The sequence below is a fragment of the Acinonyx jubatus genome, chromosome E3 (assembly GCF_027475565.1).
Source record: "Acinonyx jubatus isolate Ajub_Pintada_27869175 chromosome E3, VMU_Ajub_asm_v1.0, whole genome shotgun sequence".
Lineage (NCBI taxonomy): Eukaryota > Metazoa > Chordata > Mammalia > Carnivora > Felidae > Acinonyx > Acinonyx jubatus.
The window spans coordinates 31,178,700-31,203,082 of NC_069398.1; the positions used below are offsets into that span (position 1 = coordinate 31,178,700).

Here is a 24,383-nt window from a genome sequence, read left to right on the forward strand (position 1 = left end):
GTTGTGTAAAAGGTCGAGGCCGTGACGTAAGAGGGCGCGGGCCAATTAGACCATACGGACTGCGCTTTCCCGAAAGGCCGCAGCCGGATCGGAAAGGACGTGGCCGCAGTGTGTCGTCGTCTCGGACGGTTTCTCAGCGTTCGTGTCCCTCATCTGTCACTTTCCGTCCTTTGGTTCCCACGATGCCGATGTACCAGGTAAAGCCCTATCACGAGGGCAGCGCATCTCTCCGTGTAGAGCTTCCCACCTGCATGTACCGGCTCCCCAACGTGCACGCCAGAACCGGCAGTCCAGCGCCGGACTCAGGCCACGTGCAGGTAGGAGCGCGCGTCCCTCCCCGCCCCCACCCGCCCTGTGCGTACGTTTTCCACCCTTTTGCAGTGCGCAAGCGCGAAGTCACATCACCGGGTCTTCCTCCCAGTGCGCAGGCGCCTTGGCCGGGTCAGTCGCGGGTGAGGGGCTGAGGGTCGCGTCTCCTCCGGCTGGAGCCCTGAGATCCGACAAGCTGCAGTGGGGAGTGGTGGAGGCCCGGCTTCACGCTCCCGCCAGTTCTCTGTACCTGCTTTTGTCTATTAAAAGCTCTAATCCTCTTGTATCTCTTTTTCCCGCTTATGGTTACTTAAGGTTTTTTGTTACCAAATTTTGGCCACAGCAAAGTGAGGAGCACGTAAATGTTAATTTTGAGGAATCCTTAGGCGAACCCCGATGTCCCCGCCACCCTGGTTAACGTTGTCAGCGCCCCCAGGGCCCGACTTCCGCGGTCCCTGCGCCCTAAGCCTGCGTCCCCAAGCCGCCGCGTCGCTGTCGTGCCGCCTCCCGCAGGCTTGCCTCGGGATCGCGGGCAGCGGGTCCGCAGCGGCCGCTGTCGCGCGCGAGCAGGCCTAGGGTGTGCGTGCTCGTGCTCGCCCTGGGACTGGACCGCCTGCACCTGCACCGGGTGCACCGCCTCCCTAAGCGGCGTGTGCGCCCCGGCGGTGGGCCCGGAGCTCCTGGAGCTGGCACCCTCCCCAGCGCGGGCGGGTGGACCGGGGGAGCCTGGTGTCCTTTCAGTTCGGGTTTTCCAGATTTCTGGGTCAGTGGAGCGCCTTTTCCTGAGGGCTGGCCATTCTAGTGGTCTCTTTTCCAAAGCCTCTGCCCAAGCCTTTCGTGTTTTTTGTTTCGTTTTTTATGGGCCGCAGATACACTTCTTAGGTTTCCAACAGGAGACACCTTCCCTCCATTCTGACTGAAGATGAGTGAACAGGTAACTTTTGTTCTCCCGGGGAGAGTTATCCTTCAATTTAATAGCCTTCTGCCTAGATTGGAAGGCGGGTGGTTAGGTTAGCTGGAAAATGGTGACACAGTTGTCTCACTAGGGAGCTAGGACAGAAATAGCACCATGATCCAATGCCCGTCACTGGACACAGGACAGTTGCAGGGAATTAAAAACAAAACCCAGACCCAGAGTTGGGAGTGCCACTGTCTCATTTGAGACCAAGTCTTTTTTTTTTTTTTTTTTCTTCTTGGTGTGCTGCTTAACTTCCTTGGACTTTTAACTGTGAACCTCTAACTTAGAAGCCAGCCAGCCCCACTTCTTAAGCTCAGGACAACAGTGTAGACAGAGAATTAGAAATCAAGCATCTCCAAGGTAAACGGGAGCAACACAAAGAATAAACCGCTTCTAAAATACATCTAAAATAAAACGGATAGGGGCGCCTGGGTGGCGCAGTTGGTTAAGCGTCCGACTTCAGCCAGGTCACGATCTCGCGGTCCGTGAGTTCGAGCCCCGCGTCAGGCTCTGAGCTGATGGCTCAGAGCCTGGAGCCTGTTTCCGATTCTGTGTCTCCCTCTCTCTCTGCCCCTCCCCCGTTCATGCTGTCTCTCTCTGTCCCAAAAATAAATAAATGTTGAAAAAAAATTAAAAAAAAAAAAAAATAAAACGGATAAACACGACATGCCGAGTCACAGGCTAATCCGAGCGGGAAAACAAGCCACAGGCCAGCAAAATGGCATAGGTAAAGCAGATTGTGAGCACTTCCTCATTCCTCACCCCAGAAGGCGTGAAATCAAGCTGAGTGGGGCTCCCAGTCAGTCTTCGGACCGTCTTCGGTGTGTTGACTGGTGTGTTGACTGGCACGGTGAACACAATAGGTGCTTCTCTGCCCTGGCTCGTCAGGGACACCCTGCTGCCATGTGTAGAAAGGAGCACGATTGTGCACACACAGTGCACCAATAAGGCTGATTAAAAGAAACTGGGAGAGCACTTGAGGACTATCATTGAAGAACATTGTGCACACACAGTGCACCAATAAGGCTGATTAAAAGAAACTGGGAGAGCACTTGAGGACTATCATTGAAGAACATAAGGACGTTACACAGGAGTTGCCGTGCCTGTCACACATCTTGAATTCAGACTTCTTTCTAGTCAGCCCCTAATTATTTAATTGGCACACTGAAGTCTTTGTTCTTCTTTGCTCCACCCGCAAGCCAATTATCTTCCGTTTCTTTGCTGTTGGAGCTTAAACCAGAGTGGCAGGCTAGGGGAGGCGAGAAAGTGCAGATTAAGGTCTAGGAGAAGAGAGAGGAGTGTTGCAGATAGAGGGAACAGAATAAATAAGAGCCCTGTGGTAGGTGGGGACATGGTGTGTTTTAGGGACCCGAAGGGCAGCATAGGTAGAGCACAGCTCCAGGGGGAGCGATATGTGAGAAGTACCCAGAGGACAAGTCAGACAGGCTGGCTGGCTGGCTTGCTTTCTCTCTTTCTTTCTTAATGTTTATTTTTGAGAGAGAGGGACAGAGGTTCCAAAGTGGGCTCTTCACTGATGGCAGTAAGCCTGATGCAGGTCTCGAACTCATGAAGCGTGAGACCGTGACCTGAGCTGGAGTCGGACGCTCAACCGACTGATCCACCCAGGTGCTCCAATGCAGACTATTTCTTAAGGGCTTTGTTTTTTAGGCAAAGAGCCTAAGAGGTTAACATGGAGGTGGTGTGACTGGGTCAACATTTGTTTTAATCTCTCTGCCATCTTAGGGACGGATTGGAAGGGTGACCCCAATGGGAGCAAGGTGACCAGTGGAAGCAGGCTAGGTGAAAAGTGGTGTCTTCAACTTGGGCAGTGACAGCTGAGGAAAGCTTAGAAGCCGATGAACTCCAGGAAATGGACCTCACCTGGTGATGAACTAGATCTGTGCGAGGGCAGTGTTATGAGTGGCTGTGCGAGGAAGAAAAGTTCCTGAGAACATCAGGCTTACCAGCACACAAAATACAGTGCATCGTGAGTGCACGTTTACAGTCACGTCAAGGTCACTGCCGTATTGACTATTCTTTCTAGTTACGAGCATTTTTTTCTTGCTTAACATACTCTTCTCTCAGCTCAAAATGGATTATCCGTTATGAGAGCTCGTGAATCTGGAAATAGGTTGTACGATGTGACTTTATTGAGAGGGTTGTTAGTGCTTTTTAAAGTAAGCCTGTAGAGGTTTGAGATTTATTCCTCAGTGAATGTTATTGGTTACTCACTGTGTAGCAGTGACTATACCAGGCAAGAAGAATGCAAAGATTCAGTGAGTAAAGGATGTTAGTGTGAAAAAGTTCTGGATGACTCTAAGAGAGCGCCAGCATTGCCTTAAGAACGATGTGGGGAATAGATCATCTGACTCCATGGACATACCTTTCCAAGCCAATGACACTTTGTGTTGAGCCTGCTTCTGCTCCATTTTCTCTCCTATTTGTATAAATTTCTCAGTTACATTCTCATTGCCCCCCCCATCTTTTTCTGTTTGTTGAAGCAAAGTATTTTGAACTAATTTGATACTGAGAATAAAGAAATAAGATTTATGTTCATCCATCATTCTCCTCTGTTCTTAAATTACCTGAAATAGTCCTACAATTTCAGAATGGCTTTCAGTCACATTCTTTATTTGTTCTGAAACATTTGTGGATCGATTTGCAGGACCTATTGGAAAATGAGATGATTCTGCTACTTCATTTTAATTCTTTTCAGAGGTGGGGGGGTATTGATGAATTCATGGAACTCAGCAGAAGACAAAGGATCAAATGTAAATGCTTCTGTGACGTTAGAGGAGATGAACGTGTTGATGTTGGTTTGTTTAGGAAGAGTCCGACCCATCTCTTCAAGCCCTTGAGTCCCGCCAAGATGATATTTTAAAACGTCTCTATGAATTGAAAGCTGCGGTTGACGGCCTCTCGAAGATGATTCAGACACCAGACGCAGACGTGGACGTAACCAACATAATCCAAGCTGACGAGCCCGCTGCTTTCTCGACCAGCGCGTTGGACTTAAACTCAGTGCTTGGAAAGGTAAGTTCACCTGGAGAGCTAAAGAACATCAGCATGCTCGGCTGCTGTGAGTGCCAGAAAGTTGTGCTCGTGTGATTCAAGCTTTGGTTTTCCAGTTCTCAGAGGTGGGTACAAGGAGCATGTTCTTTTTTTTCTCCCCTCAATGATTGTGCCTGTGCGCAAAACAAGATTCGTGAGCTATAAGCAAAGCCAGAGCAAGCACTAAAGCTGCTTGACTTCTCAGACCTGGTGGAGAAGAGCTGGGAACCCCCTTAGGCAAGGAAAGGAGTCCGGTCACAGCTCCCGCCATTCCATGCCACGTGTGACACAGGCCGGAGGTGGGTGTCATTCATGGCCTCCGAGCCTGGAGAAACAGACCTTAGGTCACCTGAGCATTTCTCTGGTTCACGTAAGTCCATCCTGACCCTGACAGCAGCCTGGACTTCAGAGTGTTGGCTGCCCAGCTACAGTCTCACATGTCAAGTGTCTTTTGTTACATTCAGTTTGCAGTCTTAGAATTAAGTTGCGCGCACCGCCTTTAGTGATCAGTCTGCAGGATTTAGCTAGCTTAGGTGACAGTCTGATATGCAGAGAAAGAATCTCATTTCAAAGTGGTGTTTATTGAGGGCACAAAAGGGGAGTGCCAAGAACCTCTGCTAATCCCGTCCTCTGGAATCGGTGATAGACGTGGAGCTCTTGGGGAAGCGTGAACACGTGGAGGTGTGGTCGCAGTGCGTCCCCGTAACTCAGGACCTCTGCACTCGGGTTCTTTCCTCATCCGGTATGTCTGCCTGCACTGAGCACCCAGAGACCCAGCCAGGCTCCTCAGGGAGCCAGTCGGGTTGATGAGTGGGCGATCACACACAGCTGTGCCAGTGCGTCAGGGTGCTGGGAAGGCTTCCCAGGGCACATGGTGCATAAGATGAATTTTGTTACCTCAGAAGGCACAGCGTCAAGTGATGCTGTTCAGAGAATTGCGGCGCATTCATTGTAGGTTGACCTGACAGGCTTCGGTCAGGAGGGGCAAGACTCTTGGCCAGATTGTGGCAGGCTGTGTACAGAAAGCCGAGGAACTTGGCCCCCAGAGTGTTGTAAGAGTTCATTCATTATAACATGGGCCTCCTAGGTGCTTCAGTCTGTTGAGTGTGCAGCTTTTGAGTTTGGCTCAGGTTATGATCCCAGGGTCATGGGATTGAGCCCTGCATTTGGCTCTGTGCTGTGTGGAGCCTGCTTAAGAATATCTCTCTCTCTCCCTTTGCCCTGCTTGTGCCCACTCTCTCTAAAATAAAAAAGGAGGGAGGGGCGTCTGGGTGGCTCAGTTGCTTAAGCTTCTGACCCTTGATTTCAGCTCAGCTCATGATCTCACAATCATGAAATCGAGCCCCATTTAGGGCTCCAAGGCACTGGGTGTGGAGCCTGCTTGGGATTCCCTCTCCCTGCCCCTCCTGCACACATGTGCCCATTCTCTCTCAAAAAGAAAATTAAAATGAATGCATAAAGTCTGCATCTAAAAGAGCAGTACATTTTAGCACTTCATAGCACTTCAGTTAACACCTAGTTTTTTAGACTTTTAGACTTGCCATCACCAAGGACATTTGGAACTGTGCCCTTTTTCAGGGGACTTGCTATTGACACGTAACTCACACACAAATTGACATAGAAACTGTCCTGTCAGGTGGTCTGGTGTTGGAAAGATTCAGTAAATGGAGTAATTGCGTGTGTGGGGGGTTTTTTTTCTTCAATAACTTAGGAACAAATAGTAGTGCCATTATTTTTTTTACCTGTATTTATTTTGAGAGCACGCCCACAGGCAGGGCAGGGGCAGAGAGAGGGAGAGAGGGAATCCCAAGCAGGCTCTGCACAGTCAGCGCAGAGCCTGATGTGGGACTCAGTCCCACCAACTGCAAGATCACAACCTGAGCCAAAATCATGAGCCACGTGCTCAACCAGCGGAGCCACCCTGCTGCCCCAGTGGTGTCATTCTTCATGTGTCGTTTTCCTGATTTCACGGTGTCGAGGGCCAGCAGCGCAGAGGTGAAGGGGCTGCAGTCGGCTCCCGTCCCTGCTCCACTTCTTACCGAGCTGTGGGCCTGGCGGGTCACCTGCCCCCCAGAACTAGCTTCCTTAGCTGTGAGATGGGGTGAGAGCAGGACCTTCTTCGTGGGCGTCGAGGACCCAGTTAAATAACCCTGGTCAGGCCCTAAGAACGGCACCTGGTACAATTACATACAATCAAGTTGCTGTTAACGTTCCTCATGTTTGGGTTTCTCCCGCAGGATTACGGGGCGCTGAAAGACATCGTGATCAACGCAAACCCTGCCTCCCCTCCCCTGTCCCTGCTCGTGCTGCACAGGCTCCTGTGTGACCACTACAGGGTCCTGTCCACCGTTCACACGCACTCTGCAGTTAAGAGTGTGCCAGAAAACCTCCTCAAGTGCTTTGGCGACCAGACCAAAAAACAGCCCCGTCACGAGTATCAGCTGGGTTTTACTCTAATTTGGAAGAATGGTAAGCAGACGGCCCTGGGCTGGGCTCACGCGCCCTTGACTGAGCCGTGCACCGTGCCTTTCCTAAGGGGCCAGGACCATGACTTGCTATCAGGTCAAATTCTCTCAAAGTCTAGGAAGCATGTCAGGTAGTTCTAGAAAAGGAGCACAGATGAACCTTGAGGCAAAGATGTCCTCCTTCCTCTAGGAAGGTTAGCGTCTCTGACAGCGGTTTTAGGGAGGATCCTGTCTGACCAGCTAGAGCAGGAGAGAAAGGGCAGTCTTGGCCACCTTGACCTCCCATTTCCAGACGTATTACAGGGACATCAGTGTTATCTTTTCAAATAGCCTGGAAAGGGTGGCAGGCTGTCCTTTCTTCGCCATCCCTCTGATGTATGCCTCTCCTGGTTACGTTTATATGGTAGTGGAGTGAGCACCGTTCATCCAGAACCCCCTCGCCGCCTCAGCAACCCGTAAGGAGCCCTCGTGAAAGTAGACGGAGCTCCCAGCATGGCACGTGGGACTCCTGGTGACCAGTCCTCATCCTGCAAATTGTTAGGCACAGAGGTTGGAGTAGATGGTCTGAGGGCCTTTCTAGCTTGAAAACCATCATAATCAAATACCAGAAACGCTTACTCTTTCAACAGAGTTTACGTTCTCTACCCATCCGGTTTAAACTCTCTTGAAAAGTGCACTTTTTGGAGACAGGCTAAAATCGTGATCTTGAAACCCCTTTCCCTTGCCACCAGTTCACAACTGGCAAATCCCCTTCCCCATCGTTCAGGCACTTCCTTCTGAGGGCTCCTCTCATGGCCATTACATGGTGTGCTTTTCTCCCTTCAGTGCCGAAGACGCAGATGAAGTTCAGCGTCCAAACGATGTGTCCCATCGAAGGAGAAGGGAACATCGCCCGGTTTCTGTTCTCTCTGTTTGGCCAGAAGCAGAATGCTGTGAATTTAACCCTCATAGATAGCTGGGTAGATATAGCGGTTTTTCAGCTAAAAGAGGGAAGCAGTAAAGAAAAAGCCGCTGTGTTCCGCTCCATGAACTCCGCTCTTGGCAAGAGCCCCTGGCTGGTTGGGAATGAACTCACTGTGGCAGATGTGGTGCTGTGGTCCGTGCTCCAGCAAACGGGAGGCGGCAGCATGACAGTGCCGGCCAACGTGCAGAAGTGGATGAGGGCGTGTGAGAACCTGGCCCCCTTCCACACTGCCCTCAAGCTCCTTCAGTGAATCTCGGTACCTGTAAAAGGCTGACTTCATGAATGGTGCTGTTTCCTGCCTGTTGGGGGTAAAGGACTTGTACTAAAATCAAAGTCTGCTTAGCTCAGTTGTCTAGAATGAATAAAGGTATCATAATTTATGGTTTTCCTTTATTTAAAACTCAGCAACATTGTGTGCAATATACCAGGATGGCTGCAGGCTACGTGGCAGACATTTCTGAGATGCAGTGAACATATCCCATGGCTGCCTTTGGGGAACATAGGTTGGAACATAGGAGCCGGCCCTGTGGGAGCAAAGGAGCGCCCCGTGGGAACAGGGCGGGGAGGAGAACAGGAACACACATCCCAGAGCTACCGTGAGATCATTCAGATCATTTGGGGGAAGAGGCACAAAGCTCAAGAAGGGCGTGGTTTTGGAAGGATGCCGAGCTGAAGGTGAAGGGAACAGAAAGGCTGGATGATGCACACTGTAATGCTAAGAAGCTGAAGCTGTATCTCAGAGGCAGCAGACAGCCAGCAGGAGCTTCTGAGCCAGGGAGTGATCTGCACAGATGTCTTCCTGGTAATTAACTGGCAGCAATGGCACGAAAGGGGGAGGAAGACCGGCAGTGATCAAGTCCGGCGAGCGTGCAGGCCTGGGCGTGGGCAGTGATGGGATAGGCACAAACCCAGATCTGTGCAGAATGTTCCAGAGGAGGGCTTGGTGGTCGACAGGCAGAGCTCAAAGGAGAACAAATTGAGCCTGGTGTCTAAATCTCTGCTTTCAGAGACTGGAGAGACCGTGATATTAAAAATCAGGAACTCATAGACAAGGACAAGGGCAAGAAAATAGGTTTAGTTTAGAGAAGGCTTCAGTCCAGAATGCTGGCTTGTGGAAGAATGCCTGAAGGAAAAGCAGTTTGGGGGAACTTCTACAACTTTAATAAGTCTTGTACAGGTTCACTAAATACAAGTATACCATCCATACCCTAATAAAGACCAAAAATTTACATTCCAGTTGACTGAAGGATTAGAAGTCCAAGTTCACATTTACAGAGCCTGATGAAGGCGAGACGGGCACACTCCCGTCCTTCGTGTCGTCCTTAGCCCTTCTGTCCTGAGAAAGGAGACTCAGCTGCTTCTTCAGTTCTTCAATTTCTTTTTCTTGCTCTACTATTTTCATCTGTAGAGTGAGGTTAACCTGTAAGAAGAACATTTTAAGCTCCATTAAAACGGCTTCCTCCATTTTAAACATCCAGGCATTCCTCCCTCCGCATGCTTCCGGTGGGCCTGAATTCCGTTACCGCGGCTAGGGAAGCAGCGCCAGGCACCCAGCAACGTGTTCGAGGGGGAGGTTCCCACTGTTGCGTAACCGCAACTGTCAGCACCTCAGTCCACGATGTACGACCAGGGGCCAAGCATTCACTCTGACTGTCAGTGCTTGGTCACTGCGTCAGTACTGCCAATGTGTGTGGTTGTGTTGCCTACTCGTCCCCAGTGACAAACCCATGAGACAGTTTTTAAAAATGAATAACTGGGTCCCCTGGTGGCTCAGCTGGTTAAGCGTCCGACTTCAGCTTGTGTCATGATCTCACAGTTCATGGGGTCCGGTCCCGCATCAGGCTCTGTGCTGACAGATCTGAGCCTGGAACCTGCTTTAGATTCTGTGTCTCCCCGACTCTCTGCCCTTCCCCCACTTGCAGTCTGTCTCTCTCTCAAAAATAGGTAAACGTTAAAAAAAATTAAGATCTTTTTAAATAAATTAATTAATAAATAAATAACTGAAATAAAATGAATAACTGAAAACGGAACCAGCCAACCAAGACAGAAGTGCCCCAAGCTAATGAGAAGCGATGATGCTGGAGGGGAAACCATATCACACCTAAGTGATGTTCGAGAAGAAACAGCTGACTGTGGGGCTGCTGCTCCTGCCACCACCAGACAGATGGGATGCGCAGCCCCAGGGCCCAGGAAGATGACTTAACATAAATGAGGAAAAGGACGAAGATGTCCCAGAGAAAGTAACAGCAAAATTCATGTTGAAAAACCCTTGGGAGATATTTCACAACACTGGAAGTGCAAAGGATAAAATGTTGGGAGCCAATCCAAACTTAGGAGTGTACAGTTAGGGGTACCTGGGTGGCTCAGTCGGTTAAGCGTCCGACTTCAGCTTGGGTAGGATCTCACGGTTCACGAGTTCAAGCCCAGCATCAGGCTCTCTGCTGTCAGCACAGAGCCCACTTCAGAAACTCTGTCCCCAACTCCCCCTGCTCCTTCCCCACTTGTGTGTGTGTGTGCACTCTTTCAAAAATACATAAACACTGGGGCACCTGGATGGCTCAGTCGGTTAGGTGTCCGGCTTCAGCTCAGGTCACGATCTCACGGTCTGTGAGTTCAAGCCCTGCATCGGGCTCTATGCTCACAGCTCAGAGCCTGCTTCGGAATCTGTGTCTCCCTCTCTCTCTGCCCCTGCTCCCCCCTCGTGCTCTGTCTCTCTCAAAAATAAATATTAAAAAAAAATTTTTTTAAATACATACATGTTAAAGAAAAAAAAGAAAAGGAATACACAAGGCACCAAGGCATAGAAAAGACGTTCATTCTGTATCCTAAATTCTACTTAGGAGATGGAAGCAGGCGCTGTTCACGCCACTCCTGAACACTTTCTTAATCACAGTGCACTAAATACTAGTTTTACAACTGGCTTCGTTTCCATGTACATCTGAAACTGACAAGTTTTAATGTTTGGAGAAACATTTTTATTTAAAAACAATTTTTTACTATTTTTGAGAAAGAGTGAGTGAGAGAACATGAGCAGGGGAGGGACAGAGAGAGAGGGAGACACAGAATCTGAAGCAGGCTCCAGGCTCCGAGCTGTCAGCACAGAGCCGGATGCGGGGCTCAAACTTACCACAAGATCATGACCTGAGCCAAAGTCAGATGCTTAACAGACTGGGCCATGTGGGTGCCTCTCTGAGAAACATTTTTAAAGGTCACGGGACAACTGTAACTTCCCATTGACTACTAACATCCATTTGCATGGTTTGAGCTCAGCATGGTCATTTTTAGTCTGTATGACCACGCAAAGCAATGACTGCCTGTATGTACAAATTTTATCTCTATAGGCATGTGTAGGCTATATCATAAAGAATTCCAGGCTCTGAGCTGTCAGCACAGAGCCCGATGCGGGGCTCAAACCCACGAACTGTGAGATGATGACCCGAGCTGAAGGTAGACGCTTAACTGACTGAGCCACCCAGGCGCCCCATCTAATATCTGACTTAAATGGGAGGAGGAGATAAATTTAATAACCACATCTGCTATTTTCAAAGACTCGGCAAAGTACTACACCCACCTGTTTATCATTCAAGCCAGTGAAATTCACGGTTTTACTTGAAAATTAGTAAGCCTTAAGTAGGAAACAGATCCACTAAACAGATGGCACAAATAGTTCCCGGACTAGCGTGCATCAGAGCCACTTCAGGTGTGTGTTAAGCACAGACCGCTGCTCCCTCGCCCTCCCCGGGACTTCTCTCGGACTAGGTCAGGGCACCAGAGAGGGCCTGAGAATTCTAGCAGGTTCCTGAGGATTTTATGCTGCTTGCCTGGAGACTGCACCGTGAGGACCAGGGCAGTGAATGCAATACTGCTCCAGCACAGGGTGTGCAACTCACTCGGGGTGTCTTGTTAAATGCGGATTCTGACTCGGCAGGTCTGGGGTGGAGCCCAAGACCCTGTGCATTCTCATCAGCCCTCCCCCACACTTGGAGGAGCAAAGCGCTAGAGGATCTGCGAATGTATCTTTGAATCAAGCTTTCGTTAAACCTCAGAAAGTTTCTAGAGAAACAGAACGGATGTTTCTCCGGTACATGCAGACCAGGGACGGTGCTTGGCTCTGTAACATGTCTGGAAGGAGGAAAGGAAGGGGGGTGTCCTGGGGCGATCACAGGACTGAGAACCAGACACACACCTGCATGCGGAAGGATCGTAGACGGGCTAAGGCGGTCTCTGCCACCGTCCCTCCACCTCTCCCCACGAATTCCTGCTTTCACCCTTTGCCAGGTGCTCCTTTTTACTAGTAGGTGTGTTATAATCATTTAGAAAAGGTTATACATCACGGTTGGAAAGAAAAAGAAAGCCTTCTGACTTAGCAAGATGGGGCTAAAAAGCACAGCCTACAATTACATGTTTACGGTAGACGGTCGGCAGTGGTCACCTCGCTTCTTGGACTATGAAAAGTGTGTTACTGGGAACTCTGGGAAGGAGTTTAAATGTCTGGCTCCCACAAACTTTATTCTAAGCTCAACTGTTCCTCGTGAAATCAGATTCACAATTCAAATTCTATTTTATGCTTCATATTTTCCCCAGTATTAAAAATCCATATACAAGGGGCACCTGGCCGGCTCAGTCAGTGGAGCGCGTGACTCTTCATCTTGGGGTTGTGAGTTTGAGTCCCACGTTGGGCAGTTTACTTTAAAAAAAAAGAATGAAGAAAATACATATATACATACGTTTGCAGAATTCTGGAAAAGTTCGCTTTGCAGCAGCTGAACAGCAGACGGTCTCTGAGATGCGTTCTTTCTAGTTAAGAGCTGGATATACTTGGCTTGTACAGGACACCTCTTACTGAGGGATTCAGGTATCTGACCAGTTCTTAAACCTGTTAAAACTTGCACTCGCTCCATTTCTGTTCCAAACGGCTGAAAGAGCTCCAGCAGGATCACACCCAAGCTATACATATCTGACTGGAGAAAGCGGAGGAAAGGGAATTTAGTGGTGAAACACACAGGGAGAGAGTACCCTTTCCTTTGTAAGGAAGGATGGTTCACAGACCTCACGAGGAAGGAAACCTAGTGGGCGGACTCACCCCTCACAGCAGCATGTGTCTGCCACCTGCAGCAATGGCCCTGAGGGAGAGGTGACTGGTACTGTCACAATCCCTGTCTCTAAACAGCAAAAAGGGGCATCCACGGGCACAAAGGATGGACAGCCGGGCGAGCGGCAGGGTAACCCCCAGCACCCACAATCACTACCACACTATCACTTCCCTGCAAATCCAGGCTTGGAGCAGCCAGAGCGAGAGGTGTGAGCCCACAAGGGCTGGTCCCAACTAAGGGGGTCACAGTGTCCCTGCGGCCTGCTCCAGTGGTGCCCCCTCTGCCTCTAGACATGGTTAAGCATTCTGGGGAAGTTCAACAAGCTGCAGAAAATGTGTTACTTTGCCTGAAAGAGTTTTTCTAGAGAAAAGCCTTTGCCAGATAGGATTTTAGGAACCACCATGGTTTTTTCTGACAGTTTATTCCTAGTCACTAAAAAGCTGAATCATTCATCAAAAGAAAGAAAATCTATTAGGCTGTTATTCTGAGAAATGGATTTACTTTGACATTCCTTCAAGGAACAAAACGGACTAAAACTCTTCAGTATCTTCATTCTACTTCAAAGGGAATCAAGAACCACAGTTTCCTGTAGCGTTATTTAGCATTTTTTTAAGAAAACAGAAGAAAGGCAGGCTAAAACAGGCATCTATGAATTCTAGCATCCTGAGGTTAACAGTGACCTTCTAAAGGGAAGGCTCATTTCAAAAATAATTTATGACACCCACGGATTTATGAGCGGTAAAACAGCCTAAAAGTCAGTGCCGTCAGACTCTGCTGAAAAGCTAGCTTTCCTGTTCTGACAGTTTGATGTAACAGACAAGGTACCCTGCTCGGTTATCTCCCCAGTTCCTCTGCACGAGAGCGGCCATCGCATTTATCTGCGCTTCTGCTACTCATGACCGCAGACTCCGTCTAACAAAAGGGAGAAAGGCAGCGAATACTACCTTGGCATCATACTCGGATCCTTCCAACTGCTCAGGGGAGGCGTACAGACAGGTACCCACTCTGGAAGTGTGCGTGGGCATTCCTACGATTGGAAAAGCCAGATATTTAAACACTGCGGAGTTCACACTGTCTACAATAAAGAACACGGACTCTGAGCAGGGCACTGTAGCCCCCGAAGGAACGATGGTTGCTTTTTGTTTTTATCTTACTTTTGCTATTATATTAAGTTTTTGTGATTCTCTTTAAGCACAGGGGCACCTGGGTGGCTCAGGCGGTTAAGTGTCCGACTTCAGCTCAGGTCATGATCTCGTGGTTCGTGGGCTCGAGCCCCGCATCGGGCTCTGTGCTGACAGCTCGGAGCCTTGGAGCCTGCTTTGGATTCTGTGTCTCCTCCTCTCTCTGCCCTTCCCCCACCTGCACTGTATGTCTCTAACATTTGTAAAAATATATCCACAAGTTCAATCATGCCTCTTTTTTCCTTAATGCCAAAAAAAAAAAAAAAAAAAAAAGATGGAAAAGAACACAACCAAAATAAACTTACTCTTCCCATCTCTATCGATCCAGTCTGTGTTCTTCTGTATGATGTCCGTGCAGGCCAGACCAAAGTCACCTATTTTTACTTGCTGATCAGGGCCATGAAGAAAAATATTTCTAGGCTGTAAACAAACAGAACAATTCCTTGGTGTTCTTAAACAAATTGTAAAAATGCAGACATTAAGAGTTTTCAACTCAGGAGCAGGGAGCCCCTCAAAAATGAAAAATTAGAGCAGTGGTTCTAAAACTCAAGTGCACATTAATATCACCAAGGAGCTTTAAAAAAAAATCCCAATATCCAAGCCATTCCACAGACCAATAAAATCAGAATTCTTGGGGGTGCACGCAGGCAGCAGTATTATTTAAAGTTCTCCATGTTGGGGTGCCTTGGTGGCTCAGTTGGTTAAGTGTCCAGCTCTTGATTTCAGCTCAGGTCATGATCTCATGGTTCATGAGTTCGAGCCCTGCATTGGGCTCCAGGCTGGCAGCACAGAGCCTGCTTGGGATTCGCTCTCCCTGCCCCTCCCCCCGCCCCACACTCTCTCTAGATAAATAAACAAAAAAATAGTAATAGAAGTCCCCACGTTACTCCAAGTTTGAGAACCACTAACACAGAGCACACTTTGTTCACAACTGGTCAGCCGAGCGTCAGAATTCCCTGAGAAGCTTTTAAAAACTATCATCTTCTCCAACAAGCCAAAGACTGATTTTCTTTTTAAGTTTATTTTTTTATTTTGAGAGAGAGAGAGCAAGAGCAAGCAGGGGAGGGGCAGAGAGAGAAAGAGAGAGAACGAATCCCAAGCAGACCCTGTGCTGTCAGCACAGAGCCCCATGCAGGGCTCGAACTCACAGACCGCAAGATCATGACCTGAGCCGAAGTCGGACGCTCAACCAATTGAGCCACCCAGGCGCCCCAGATTTCTTTTTTTAATGAGAACATTTTGATATTTGTAAAAAGCTCCTGGATGATTCTTTTCTGTTAGCCAGGGATGCGACTGTGAAGGGACGCATTCAGCTCTATTTAAGCAACCGGTGCAGACCCAAAACTTCTCCCAATGTAACTAGTCCTGTGCCAGCACAGACCTGCGCCCACACTGAGGGGAAGAGGCCTTCTACTCAAAACAAAAAACGTATTTAGGTTAAAAGTTGGCTTTTCTTACTTTAAATGTAATAATTTTAATTTTTTATTTGCACCTATAAATTCCTGTTTTAGCTTTGTTCTTTTTTTTTTTTAACTATCGCCGAATGGAGAATAACACAGAAATGATCTCATGCACAAGATAATTTGGCTATGTTTTTGTGACTGAAAAAAGTCCCCAAACCATGTTTCTATCTGCCACTGTATGACCTAACAACAAAGCTTTAAAAAGTTGAGCCTGATAGAAAAGTGAACCTTGTTCACAGATACAAGCCTTCACAGTTCTAGAATGGAACTGAAGGGGTCATAATGAGACTAAAATTGACCAATTCTGTCACAAGTGTCCCCTGAACTTCCAAGTCCCTACTCTTTGAAGTTTTGCTCATGGGAAACATAACCAAGAGAGGCAGCAGGGAGCTGGTGGCCGACGGGGCCAAGCCCCTGGAAGAAGGCCCAGCCGCGGCGGCCCTCCACATCAGGCTCTACGAGGCCATCATGAGGGAGGACTGTGCGGCCATCCGGGTGCTCCTGAGAAGCCACCCCGTCAACCAGCCCATGACCATTCTGGCCAACTCCGACTCCAGCTACCGACTCCTCCTGAACCAGGTACCCCCCCCCCCGCCCCACTTTCTGCTCAGCCACCTGTAGAGAAAAGACACGCTGCTCCAAAGGCCCACCACGTAATTCGCGCGGGCTCCTCGAGGCCCCACCACACCCGCAGCCCCACGGGTCACCCCCAGCGCACCGCATGGCCAGAGCAGGCCCTCCTAAGTTGACGTGCCCCCCCCCCCCCCCCAGTTACCACACACACACACGGACACGCGAAAGGACTAGAACGCGTTTAGTTGGCACAATGCTGATGCCATCCTCTCAGATATGGTGATGACAGCTGTGTGAAGGGATTACTTTTCCCCTTTTTACATATGCTTTATCATTTTCTACATTTTTATACAATTACCTTTATAGTTATTTTTTCAAAAAGTCACCCTCTCCCTTACCCCACCTTCTTCCCTCATCCTGCTGTCACACTGTGAAGCCACTGATTACATACATATGCATTTTAAGAACCGGCATAAACAGCTCGTCGAGTCACAGGACACACGCCACGTTCTCTCTGAGACCCCGGAAATGTGGGTGTTACTCCTGAGACTATAACTCTGGCAAAGTGGGAAAAAACACAAAACCGCACTTGTCAATCACCCTGCAGGTTAATTTAAGGACAAAGTGACTTAGTAGCAATTACCGTTAACTTTCCCCTGTGAGCTCCCCACAAGAATCAACTTCCAAAGCTTTCAGTAAGTGATTTCTGTTGCCTTGGTAAATCTGCATTTATGTAAAACACAGGTTTTATAATAAGAAACTCACTGGTTTGGGGTCCTTTAAAACAGTCAAAAGGAAGGAAAATTTCCATGCACATACCAGAAAAAATACCGAACTGAGATACTAAATACACGTATTTCCTCCAAAACAGCAGGCTGACACAATGGCCACTTCTCCCTGCAAAGGGCTCCTTGTAACGTATTTCGGTTTCTCCCCCGAAGCAGACGCAGTCCATCATCCCCATTCATCTGGCTGCCAAACACCGCAAGGCGCAAAGTTTGCTCTGTTTGCTAGAACATGGCGCTGACCCCGAAGTAAGGTAACTCGACGGGGATCACTTCTAAGTGAGGAGACGCATGACTTAGGTTACCCTTCCCGGTCACGTCCGGATTCACCCATCCTTCGGTGTCATGGACTACAAAATCCTAGGTCTCGAATGAGCCCGTTTCCTTACTGACTAGATGAGAGCCTCTGAAAAACTGGCCGAAACGCAGGAATACACACCAGGCAGCCCACTGAAAGCATCCTGAGAATTAAGCGCTCAGCAATGATGCTGTGGAAAATGCGTTAAGTCCTGGTCGCAGCCCTCAAGGAGTTTAACACCCTAAGCTAGGGTGAAAAATAAGTAAACAGAAACAGACAACGGATTTTCTTTTTATCACCCACCCCTAGAAAGTACGCTTCACAAAAGAGAAGCTTGTGTGGCTCCTCAACCTGTCTTCACCACCTAGACCAATGCCAGGCACTAAGTGCCCGATAAATACTACCTAGTGAAGCAACATCTTCTTGGCCCCATAACATTACAACAAAGTAAAGCCCCAAATCCTCACTATGCTCCAGAAAAGCCCCCCAACCTGTGTGGCTCCCCCCTCACCCCTGCGCACCCCTGCCCAGCTCTGCAGACCCTCGCGCTGTCCTTCCACGACTGGACATCACCAACGCGCCCCCTCCTCCACAGCGGCCCCTCGGTGCACCCTTTCCGACCCTTCCACCAGAGGCCGCCCCCGTGGGCCCTCATAACTCTTAGAACTCTCCCCACAGGTAATTCTGGCCTAGCTACTGAATCGCCTTTCGTGCCAGACTGTCAGGCCTGCAAGGGCAGAGACTGTTTTACCCTATCCCTCCCTAGCCTGGGGCCTTATGCTACATAAATACACGCGAACTGAAAGTCATTTCCAAATCTCAGCAGATCGGTCAGCTATTCATAATAAGCCTTCCCTTTTCTCTGCCAAATAAAGCAAGTTTGGAGGCCACCCGGAGAGACCTCAGCAGAGGGGCGCACGGGGGCCGCTGTAAAACCCTGGCTGCACCTGAGTTGGCGCAGGGAGTGAAGACCAACTGGTTTCACTAACTGGGGGCTGTGGGTCTCCAGATTCGACTCTGTCTTCTGTTCCACCTCCCCACACGCGGGGAGCAGATGCAGGGCCACGAAGAGCCATGTCGGCAGGGGTTCTGGCCCGGTTCGGCTCAGCTCTGCGGTAAGACCAGGTCACACCCAGGCCCACGGAACTCTCCCGCGTGGCTGCTAAACCACAGCACCGTGTGAGGTGCTGGGGCACAGGATTAACTAACATACAGCCTCGGAGAGGCCAGTCCCAGCAGGGGTAACAAAACTGAAACTGCTGTAGGAAGCTAGGCCCCTCCAATGCTGTGATGTGCAGCACCCTGTCCCCCCAAAATGCCGTGATACCCCGAGGACTAAACGGCCATGCAGATTTCCAAACGCTTCTTCCAAGTAGTTGAGGAGAATTACTTCAAATAGACATTCCCTTCTTGAGCACTAATTCTTCGTGTAGATACAATGTAGGTATTCATGGATATAGCGTAGACATTCGTTGATACAGCATAGGTATTCGTGGATACAGTGTAGATACTTGTGGATATAGCGCAGACATTTGTGGGTACAGTATAATCTGTGATGAATAACTATTTTAGGGACACAAGAGGCCTTACCACACTTCACCTGATGCTGCTGCACTGGCCGATCATTTCTACCACGTGGACAAAACCGGGGAACAGAATACGAAGGATCCTGACAGACATTCAGAACGATGCCATAACATGTCTCCGCATTTTGTGCGAACACGGAGCCCAAGTCAACGCTCGGGTAGACAACAGCAACAAACACTCTCCCCTCCACCTGGCCATAACCTACGGGACCTATCCAGTGCTCTCCATTTTAGCCCAAAATGGTGCCCACATCAATGCTGTTAATGAATCCAGCATGACGCCCCTTCACACGGCTGCAGACATGCTCAACAAGGAGATGATGGAAACATTAATTGCCTGCGGAGCAGATGTTAACTGCGTCATCTCCTCCACTGGGAACACGGCCCTTAAGCTGGCGGTGTGCACGGCGTCGAGCAAAGCAGGCCGAACGCTGGCCGCGGGCGTGAACTGCATCCGTTTACTGCTAATTCACGGAGCCCAAGTGAATGCCCGGGACCACGAAGGTCAAACGGCTATCCATGAGGCGTGTTTTGGAGGCAGAGAGGCAATTATCAATCTCTTGCTCGAATTTGAAGCAAATGTCAACCTATTAACAAGAAACGGGGAGTCTCCCATCTACATGTACCTTCAGCGCGGTTCCAACATAAGGGACACGGAGCTTCTGGCCAGGCTACTTCATCGCTCTTATCCTTTGAGACTGACCAATAACCACGGAATTCTACCTGCGGGAATCATGCTGCCAGAATTCCACCTCTTAAGGGAAACCCTCATAAAGCTATCTCAAAGACCCTTATCCCTACAGGACATCTGCAAAAGGAACCTCAGGAATATTTATGGTGAGAAGTACAAAGGGCACTTGAAGCGACTTCTCCCCGCGAAGATGTGGCATTCTGTATATGGCTTTCATGACTTAGCTTACCTCCTGAAATAGCACCCCCAAGTGGCACTGGCCATGGAATTTCAGTAACTCACCGCGCGGTTTCTGGCTAAGACACATACCCGGGCAACACTGAACCCATCAGCTTGCACATCCCGGATGTACAAACCATTTGGTTCCTAAACTTTTTTCAAAAAATAAAATGATCTGCACGTTAACTTTTTTGTTCCCAAATACTCTTTTAAATACACTTTCCACAATTCAACTTTTTGTTCAAAAATAAGCCACTTAAGGGGCGCCTGGGTGGCTCAGTCGGTTAAGCGGCCGACTTCGGCTCAGGTCATGATCTCGCGGTCCGTGAGTTCGAGCCCCACGTCGGGCTCTGTGCTGACAGCTCAGAGCCTGGAGCCTATTTCAGATTCTGTGTCTCCCTCTCTCTGACCCTTCCCCGTTCATGCTCTGTCTCTGTCTCAAAAATAAATAAACGTTAAAAAAATTTAAAAAAAAAAAAAAAAGCCACTTAAAACTCTTCTGCCAAAGAGGTAAACGTGTTCTTTCTTGATAGCCTGTTGTGATTAAAAATCAGGATAAGCACAGATTTTTTAAACAGCAGAAAAAAAATTGGCCATATTAAATTCCCTTGAAGATACACAATTATAGAAACAGATTTTACCTCTAAGGCTGCAATAACCTATGAGGATTTTTGTCCGCATTAAATACATTTAATGTCCTCAATTATATTAGTACTCCGCACACTTACTACCTGGAAAACCAGTACTAATCCTCCAGGGAGAATTTTCAAATGCCCAAAGATCACTGCCTTTAAATTCAATCTAAAGTTCGGGACCTATAGGACGATAATTTACATAAAAATAATGATAATCCTCTAGATAAATGAAAGAGGATACGTAATTCCATCTAATTCAAAGAACCAATGCCACGTCCTCCCTGATACGAAATTACTGCTGCTTTCAATGACTCAGCCTCTCCACTTACCTTCAGATCTCTGTGTACAATTCCCATGTTGTGTATGTAAAACACACCTTCCACCACTTCTTGAAAAATTTTTGTTGCAACACTGGCCATAACATAGGGACCTTCAAGTAAAAGAGGAAGTTTTATTTCTCTAATTGTCTTTTTACTCATTACATTACCATCTCAATGTTACATAGTTCTAAATACATTAAACACATTAACATCGTTCAGATTTTCAACAAAATCAACATTCCAAAATGGCTAGAAATTAGACAAGAAGGGCTCCTCAGGTGGCTCAGAAACCACCACAAACCAGCACCCTAGTGAACAGAATTGGTGTCACTAATTTCACTCAAGAGCCCCTGTAATAATTACCTTGCAAACCATTCTTCAGGCATCAGGTGGCTAGATTAAATTAGGTTTAAATCTTCTTCGACCCCTGACATCCCTCACAGCTAATAAATTTGGTGTCCTAAACCCACTGTGGATTAGAGACACTGTTACAAATAACGGAATAAAAAAACAGATACATTAGGCTAGCTTGAGGAGTGAGCTTCCATTACGTGGACGTTTGCAATGCTGCAGTTTCCAAAATTGACTAACAAATGAAAAATGAAGTATAGGGAAAAGTAAATAATTTAATTCATCTATTACCATGATGATATAACACCTAACTTTAGAGGGTGGGAAAGTTCTGTAGGACTAAAACAGAAATTGATAAAGACAAAAATCCTGGAGTTTTCCAGCTAAGCTATTTCGGTGAACATCGTAACGAGAACTTAATAGCTTTTCTCTTGTCAGCCACTGTAAACCTTAAACAGACTGCTTACTTTCAAGCACAACACGAGACAGGCTCCTTTCTCCTGGATGCGCCTACGTCGTTACGCAGCTCACCTACCCCACACTCCCCTTTTGCACCAGCTGGCATGTACCTCAGGAAACTCAAGTCCTTAGCCCAGTGCTTGAGAAGACAGAACACTGTGTGCGTGGGTGTGTGCGTGGGTGTGTACACAAGGGTACCACTCACAAGCACCTCTACCACCAGCGCCCCTCGCACCGAGGCCACGACCCCCTGTCCGCAGGGATGAAGGAGGGCTTTGGGGCTTTCACAGCCTTGGAACAACTACCTTCCTTGGGTCTGTCGGTAAGAGGTGCCCATCTCGGGCCCCAGCTAGAGGGTTCGGTGCCGCACACGGGCCCGATCCAGGGAGAACACTTTCCGTTCCCTCAGCACCGCACCCTTCACACCGACTGCTTCACTCCTCAAACCCGATCACATGGGCCGATCCACATTTCACAGGGGAGGAAACAGGCAGAGAACAGCCCCCTGACTTGACCCAAGCCTTATGGCCAGTGAGTGCTAGAGGCAGGATACAAACAGGGGTCTATCGCTTCTGGACTGTTGGGAATGGCTCCTGTAAAACGACACGCGACAGGAAGGAACGCACACGGTGCCGGAGTACTACAAAGTAAAACCTTTGTATTTTAAAGTATTTTTAGAAGAAAAATATGTATCGTGCTAGCTAGCTACGTCATACACGGTCTTGCCCTGTTTTCATTGTCCTGGATGGTGGCTTACTGTCCTGGATGGTGTAAATCGGAGACATCCCATACATCATGAGGGACTCGTCACTTATTTTCCAAACGGAAGTTGAAAGATCAACAACTCCATACAGACTTTAATAAGCCATTCTTCTTGTAGAAACATCTGCGTATAGCACTACGATGCCTGTGCAGCAACGGATACAACCCAACAGGGCACTGAAAACGCCCTGCCTATTCCTTGCCACGACTGAACTGAGAAAAGCGTGCCAGGTTCTGATTACATGGTAAACCAAAGAAGCGGCGAACGTCGAGTTCGCCGTCGAGTTCGAATGTTTGAGGGAGGCATTATGTTTCTGCCTTCACTGGAAGCTAATCTAAGATTCTGGGTGGGTTAAATGACCTGTATTTTAGACCAAATAAAGGGTGACAGTGTCATCAGGAGTGAACAGCAAATGATTAATACTCAGTATTTAGCTGAGGCTTTACTTAAAACCCAGTCTCTTGTGTCCCCAATTTTGGTAACGGAATATACATTAGAATCGACAAGAGAATTTTCAAATAAATACCAAAGGCCAAACCCTATCCCAATACCAATTATGTAAAAATTACTGCGTGGTCTCAGACAACAGCCTTTTTAAAAAAACAGACTTTACTTGTTAAAACAATGTTAGATCTACAGAGAAATGGAGATGATAGTATGGCTCCCACTTACCCCACACCCAGTTTCCCTTTAATAACACCTACATTAGTATGGTACATTTGTCACAATAATGCACAAATACTGATACAAGCCCACAAACTATTCAGGCTTCCTTAGTTCTTACTGAATGTCCCTTCTCTGTTCTAGGACTCCGTCCAGGACACCATATTACATTTAGTTGCCATGTCTCACGAGGCTCCTCGGGTCTGTGACAGTTCCTTAGACTTTTCCTATTTATGACGACCATGACAGTTTTGAGAAGTACTGGTCAGACACTTCGTAGAACATGCTCAGACAGAGATTTGTCTGATGTTTTCTTACAACTAGATGGCATTATGGGTTTTGGGGAGAAAGACTCCAGACACACAATGCCCCTCTCATCACCCCTTCTCAAGGGCACACACTATGAATAGGAGTTTTCACTGCAGATGCTGAACTTGAACACCAGCCAAAGTCATGTTGGTCGGCTTACTCCACCTTAAAATTATTCTTTCTCATCAACGACACCTTTCTGAAAGCTCCCTAGGTGATTCTAATGTGCGGCACAAGTTGAGAACCAGTGTGATGGTAATTTTAGAAATTACTAACCTGACGGAGTATTTCTAGAGGATATCTAACTACAGAGGAAGGAAGGGGATCTGGATCTTCAGAGAGACAAACTTTTCACCCCCTACCCTTCTGTAACGATTTCTTTAAGGGTGTAATTTTGCAAGAGTATCACAGTGTCACGTTCCAAAAAATAACACAAATATTTAAATTTCCTTGCAAAAATTCTAAAAGACCTTTTTTGCCCAAAAGCATTAACCTGAATTCTAGCGTCTTACTGCTTAGGTATCAACAAACCACGTCTTTTTATAGACCTCCATTCTTAAAAAATGTTGAAATAAGCACCATTGTTTGTTTATGTTAAAAACGTGATGTTTTTCCCCTACAGCACCTGGAGGTAGTTCCCCTAAAGCACACGGAGGTAGTTCCTACAGTGGAAGACCGCCCATGTCTTGATTTCCCAGCCCAATGTTTCCAGATACATACGGTACTCACATGCAGATTCGTCCACGTACTCCTGGCCCCGCTGGTTTCTCTCGACTATCCAGTCCCACAGCGAGAGCTGGCACAGCTGCATCTGGATGTGCAGCATCAGGTGGTACTGCACCTGGGGGGCGACACAGCTGGCTCCCACCTGTGCACGATTTGCTCCTATCACTCAGTCAACAGATACTCACCTGCCTACTCTAGGCCAAGCACGGGGGCTAAGTGCTCAGGAAAGAGACGACAAGCACGTGTCTACCCAGGAAGCCCCAGGGTCTAGTGAAGGAGACAGAGAAATAAAGGAATACCGGAAACGGTGTGTCATAACCCAAGGGGGCAGGGGTAGGCCCAGTAGGAGAATGGGAGCAGCTCCTGAATGGGGCACGGAGGCACGGGGGCTGAGGCTATGTGGTCTGCTCACAACACAAACAGTTTCCAAAGCTAAGACACCATGTCAAAGAATGGCTGTGTGGTATTCTACTCTCTGTATACCTCAAGGTATATGCACTGTGGTGGCTTCACCGGGTCCA

At 48.2% G+C, this 24,383-nt stretch overlaps 3 protein-coding genes across 8 annotated transcripts in view; 2 read left to right on the forward strand and 1 right to left on the reverse strand.

The window, feature by feature from the left end:
- The first annotated feature begins 42 nt into the window (after positions 1 to 42).
- Positions 43 to 8,127, forward strand: AIMP2 (aminoacyl tRNA synthetase complex interacting multifunctional protein 2). Of its 3 annotated transcripts, none has more exons than XM_015080790.3 (4): positions 43 to 197; positions 4,094 to 4,300; positions 6,556 to 6,787; positions 7,609 to 8,127. In XM_015080790.3, exons 1-4 carry the CDS (start codon positions 183 to 185, stop codon positions 7,995 to 7,997), a joined length of 843 nt encoding a protein of 280 aa, XP_014936276.1. In that variant the 5' UTR covers positions 43 to 182; the 3' UTR covers positions 7,998 to 8,127. The 3 variants fall into 3 exon arrangements, with proteins under 3 accessions (XP_014936276.1, XP_014936275.1, XP_026898053.1); XM_015080789.3 differs by having other exon boundaries at positions 50 to 317; XM_027042252.2 differs by lacking the exon at positions 43 to 197 and adding an exon at positions 547 to 1,243.
- A 675-nt stretch (positions 8,128 to 8,802) lies between these two features.
- EIF2AK1 (eukaryotic translation initiation factor 2 alpha kinase 1) overlaps positions 8,803 to 24,383 on the reverse strand; it is a 31,161-nt gene continuing 15,580 nt past the window's right edge. For all 3 annotated transcript variants that reach the window (XM_027042248.2, XM_053213597.1, XM_027042249.2), the window contains 6 exons: positions 23,866 to 23,977; positions 20,601 to 20,701; positions 14,327 to 14,441; positions 13,785 to 13,867; positions 12,475 to 12,708; positions 8,803 to 9,167 (listed from right to left, as the gene is read on the reverse strand). In XM_027042248.2, the coding sequence (XP_026898049.1) occupies positions 8,997 to 9,167; positions 12,475 to 12,708; positions 13,785 to 13,867; positions 14,327 to 14,441; positions 20,601 to 20,701; positions 23,866 to 23,977 (816 nt within the window). In that variant the 3' untranslated portion in view covers positions 8,803 to 8,996. The remainder of the gene's footprint in view (positions 9,168 to 12,474; positions 12,709 to 13,784; positions 13,868 to 14,326; positions 14,442 to 20,600; positions 20,702 to 23,865; positions 23,978 to 24,383) is intronic.
- On the forward strand, positions 15,768 to 19,822 carry ANKRD61 (ankyrin repeat domain 61). 2 transcript variants are annotated; one of them, XM_053213598.1, is made up of 3 exons: positions 15,768 to 16,063; positions 17,002 to 17,096; positions 18,713 to 19,822. In XM_053213598.1, the coding sequence occupies exons 1-3, from the start codon at positions 15,842 to 15,844 to the stop codon at positions 19,656 to 19,658; spliced, it is 1,263 nt and encodes a 420-aa protein (XP_053069573.1). In that variant the 5' UTR covers positions 15,768 to 15,841; the 3' UTR covers positions 19,659 to 19,822. The 2 variants fall into 2 exon arrangements, with proteins under 2 accessions (XP_053069573.1, XP_026898052.1); XM_027042251.2 differs by having other exon boundaries at positions 15,770 to 16,063; positions 16,999 to 17,096.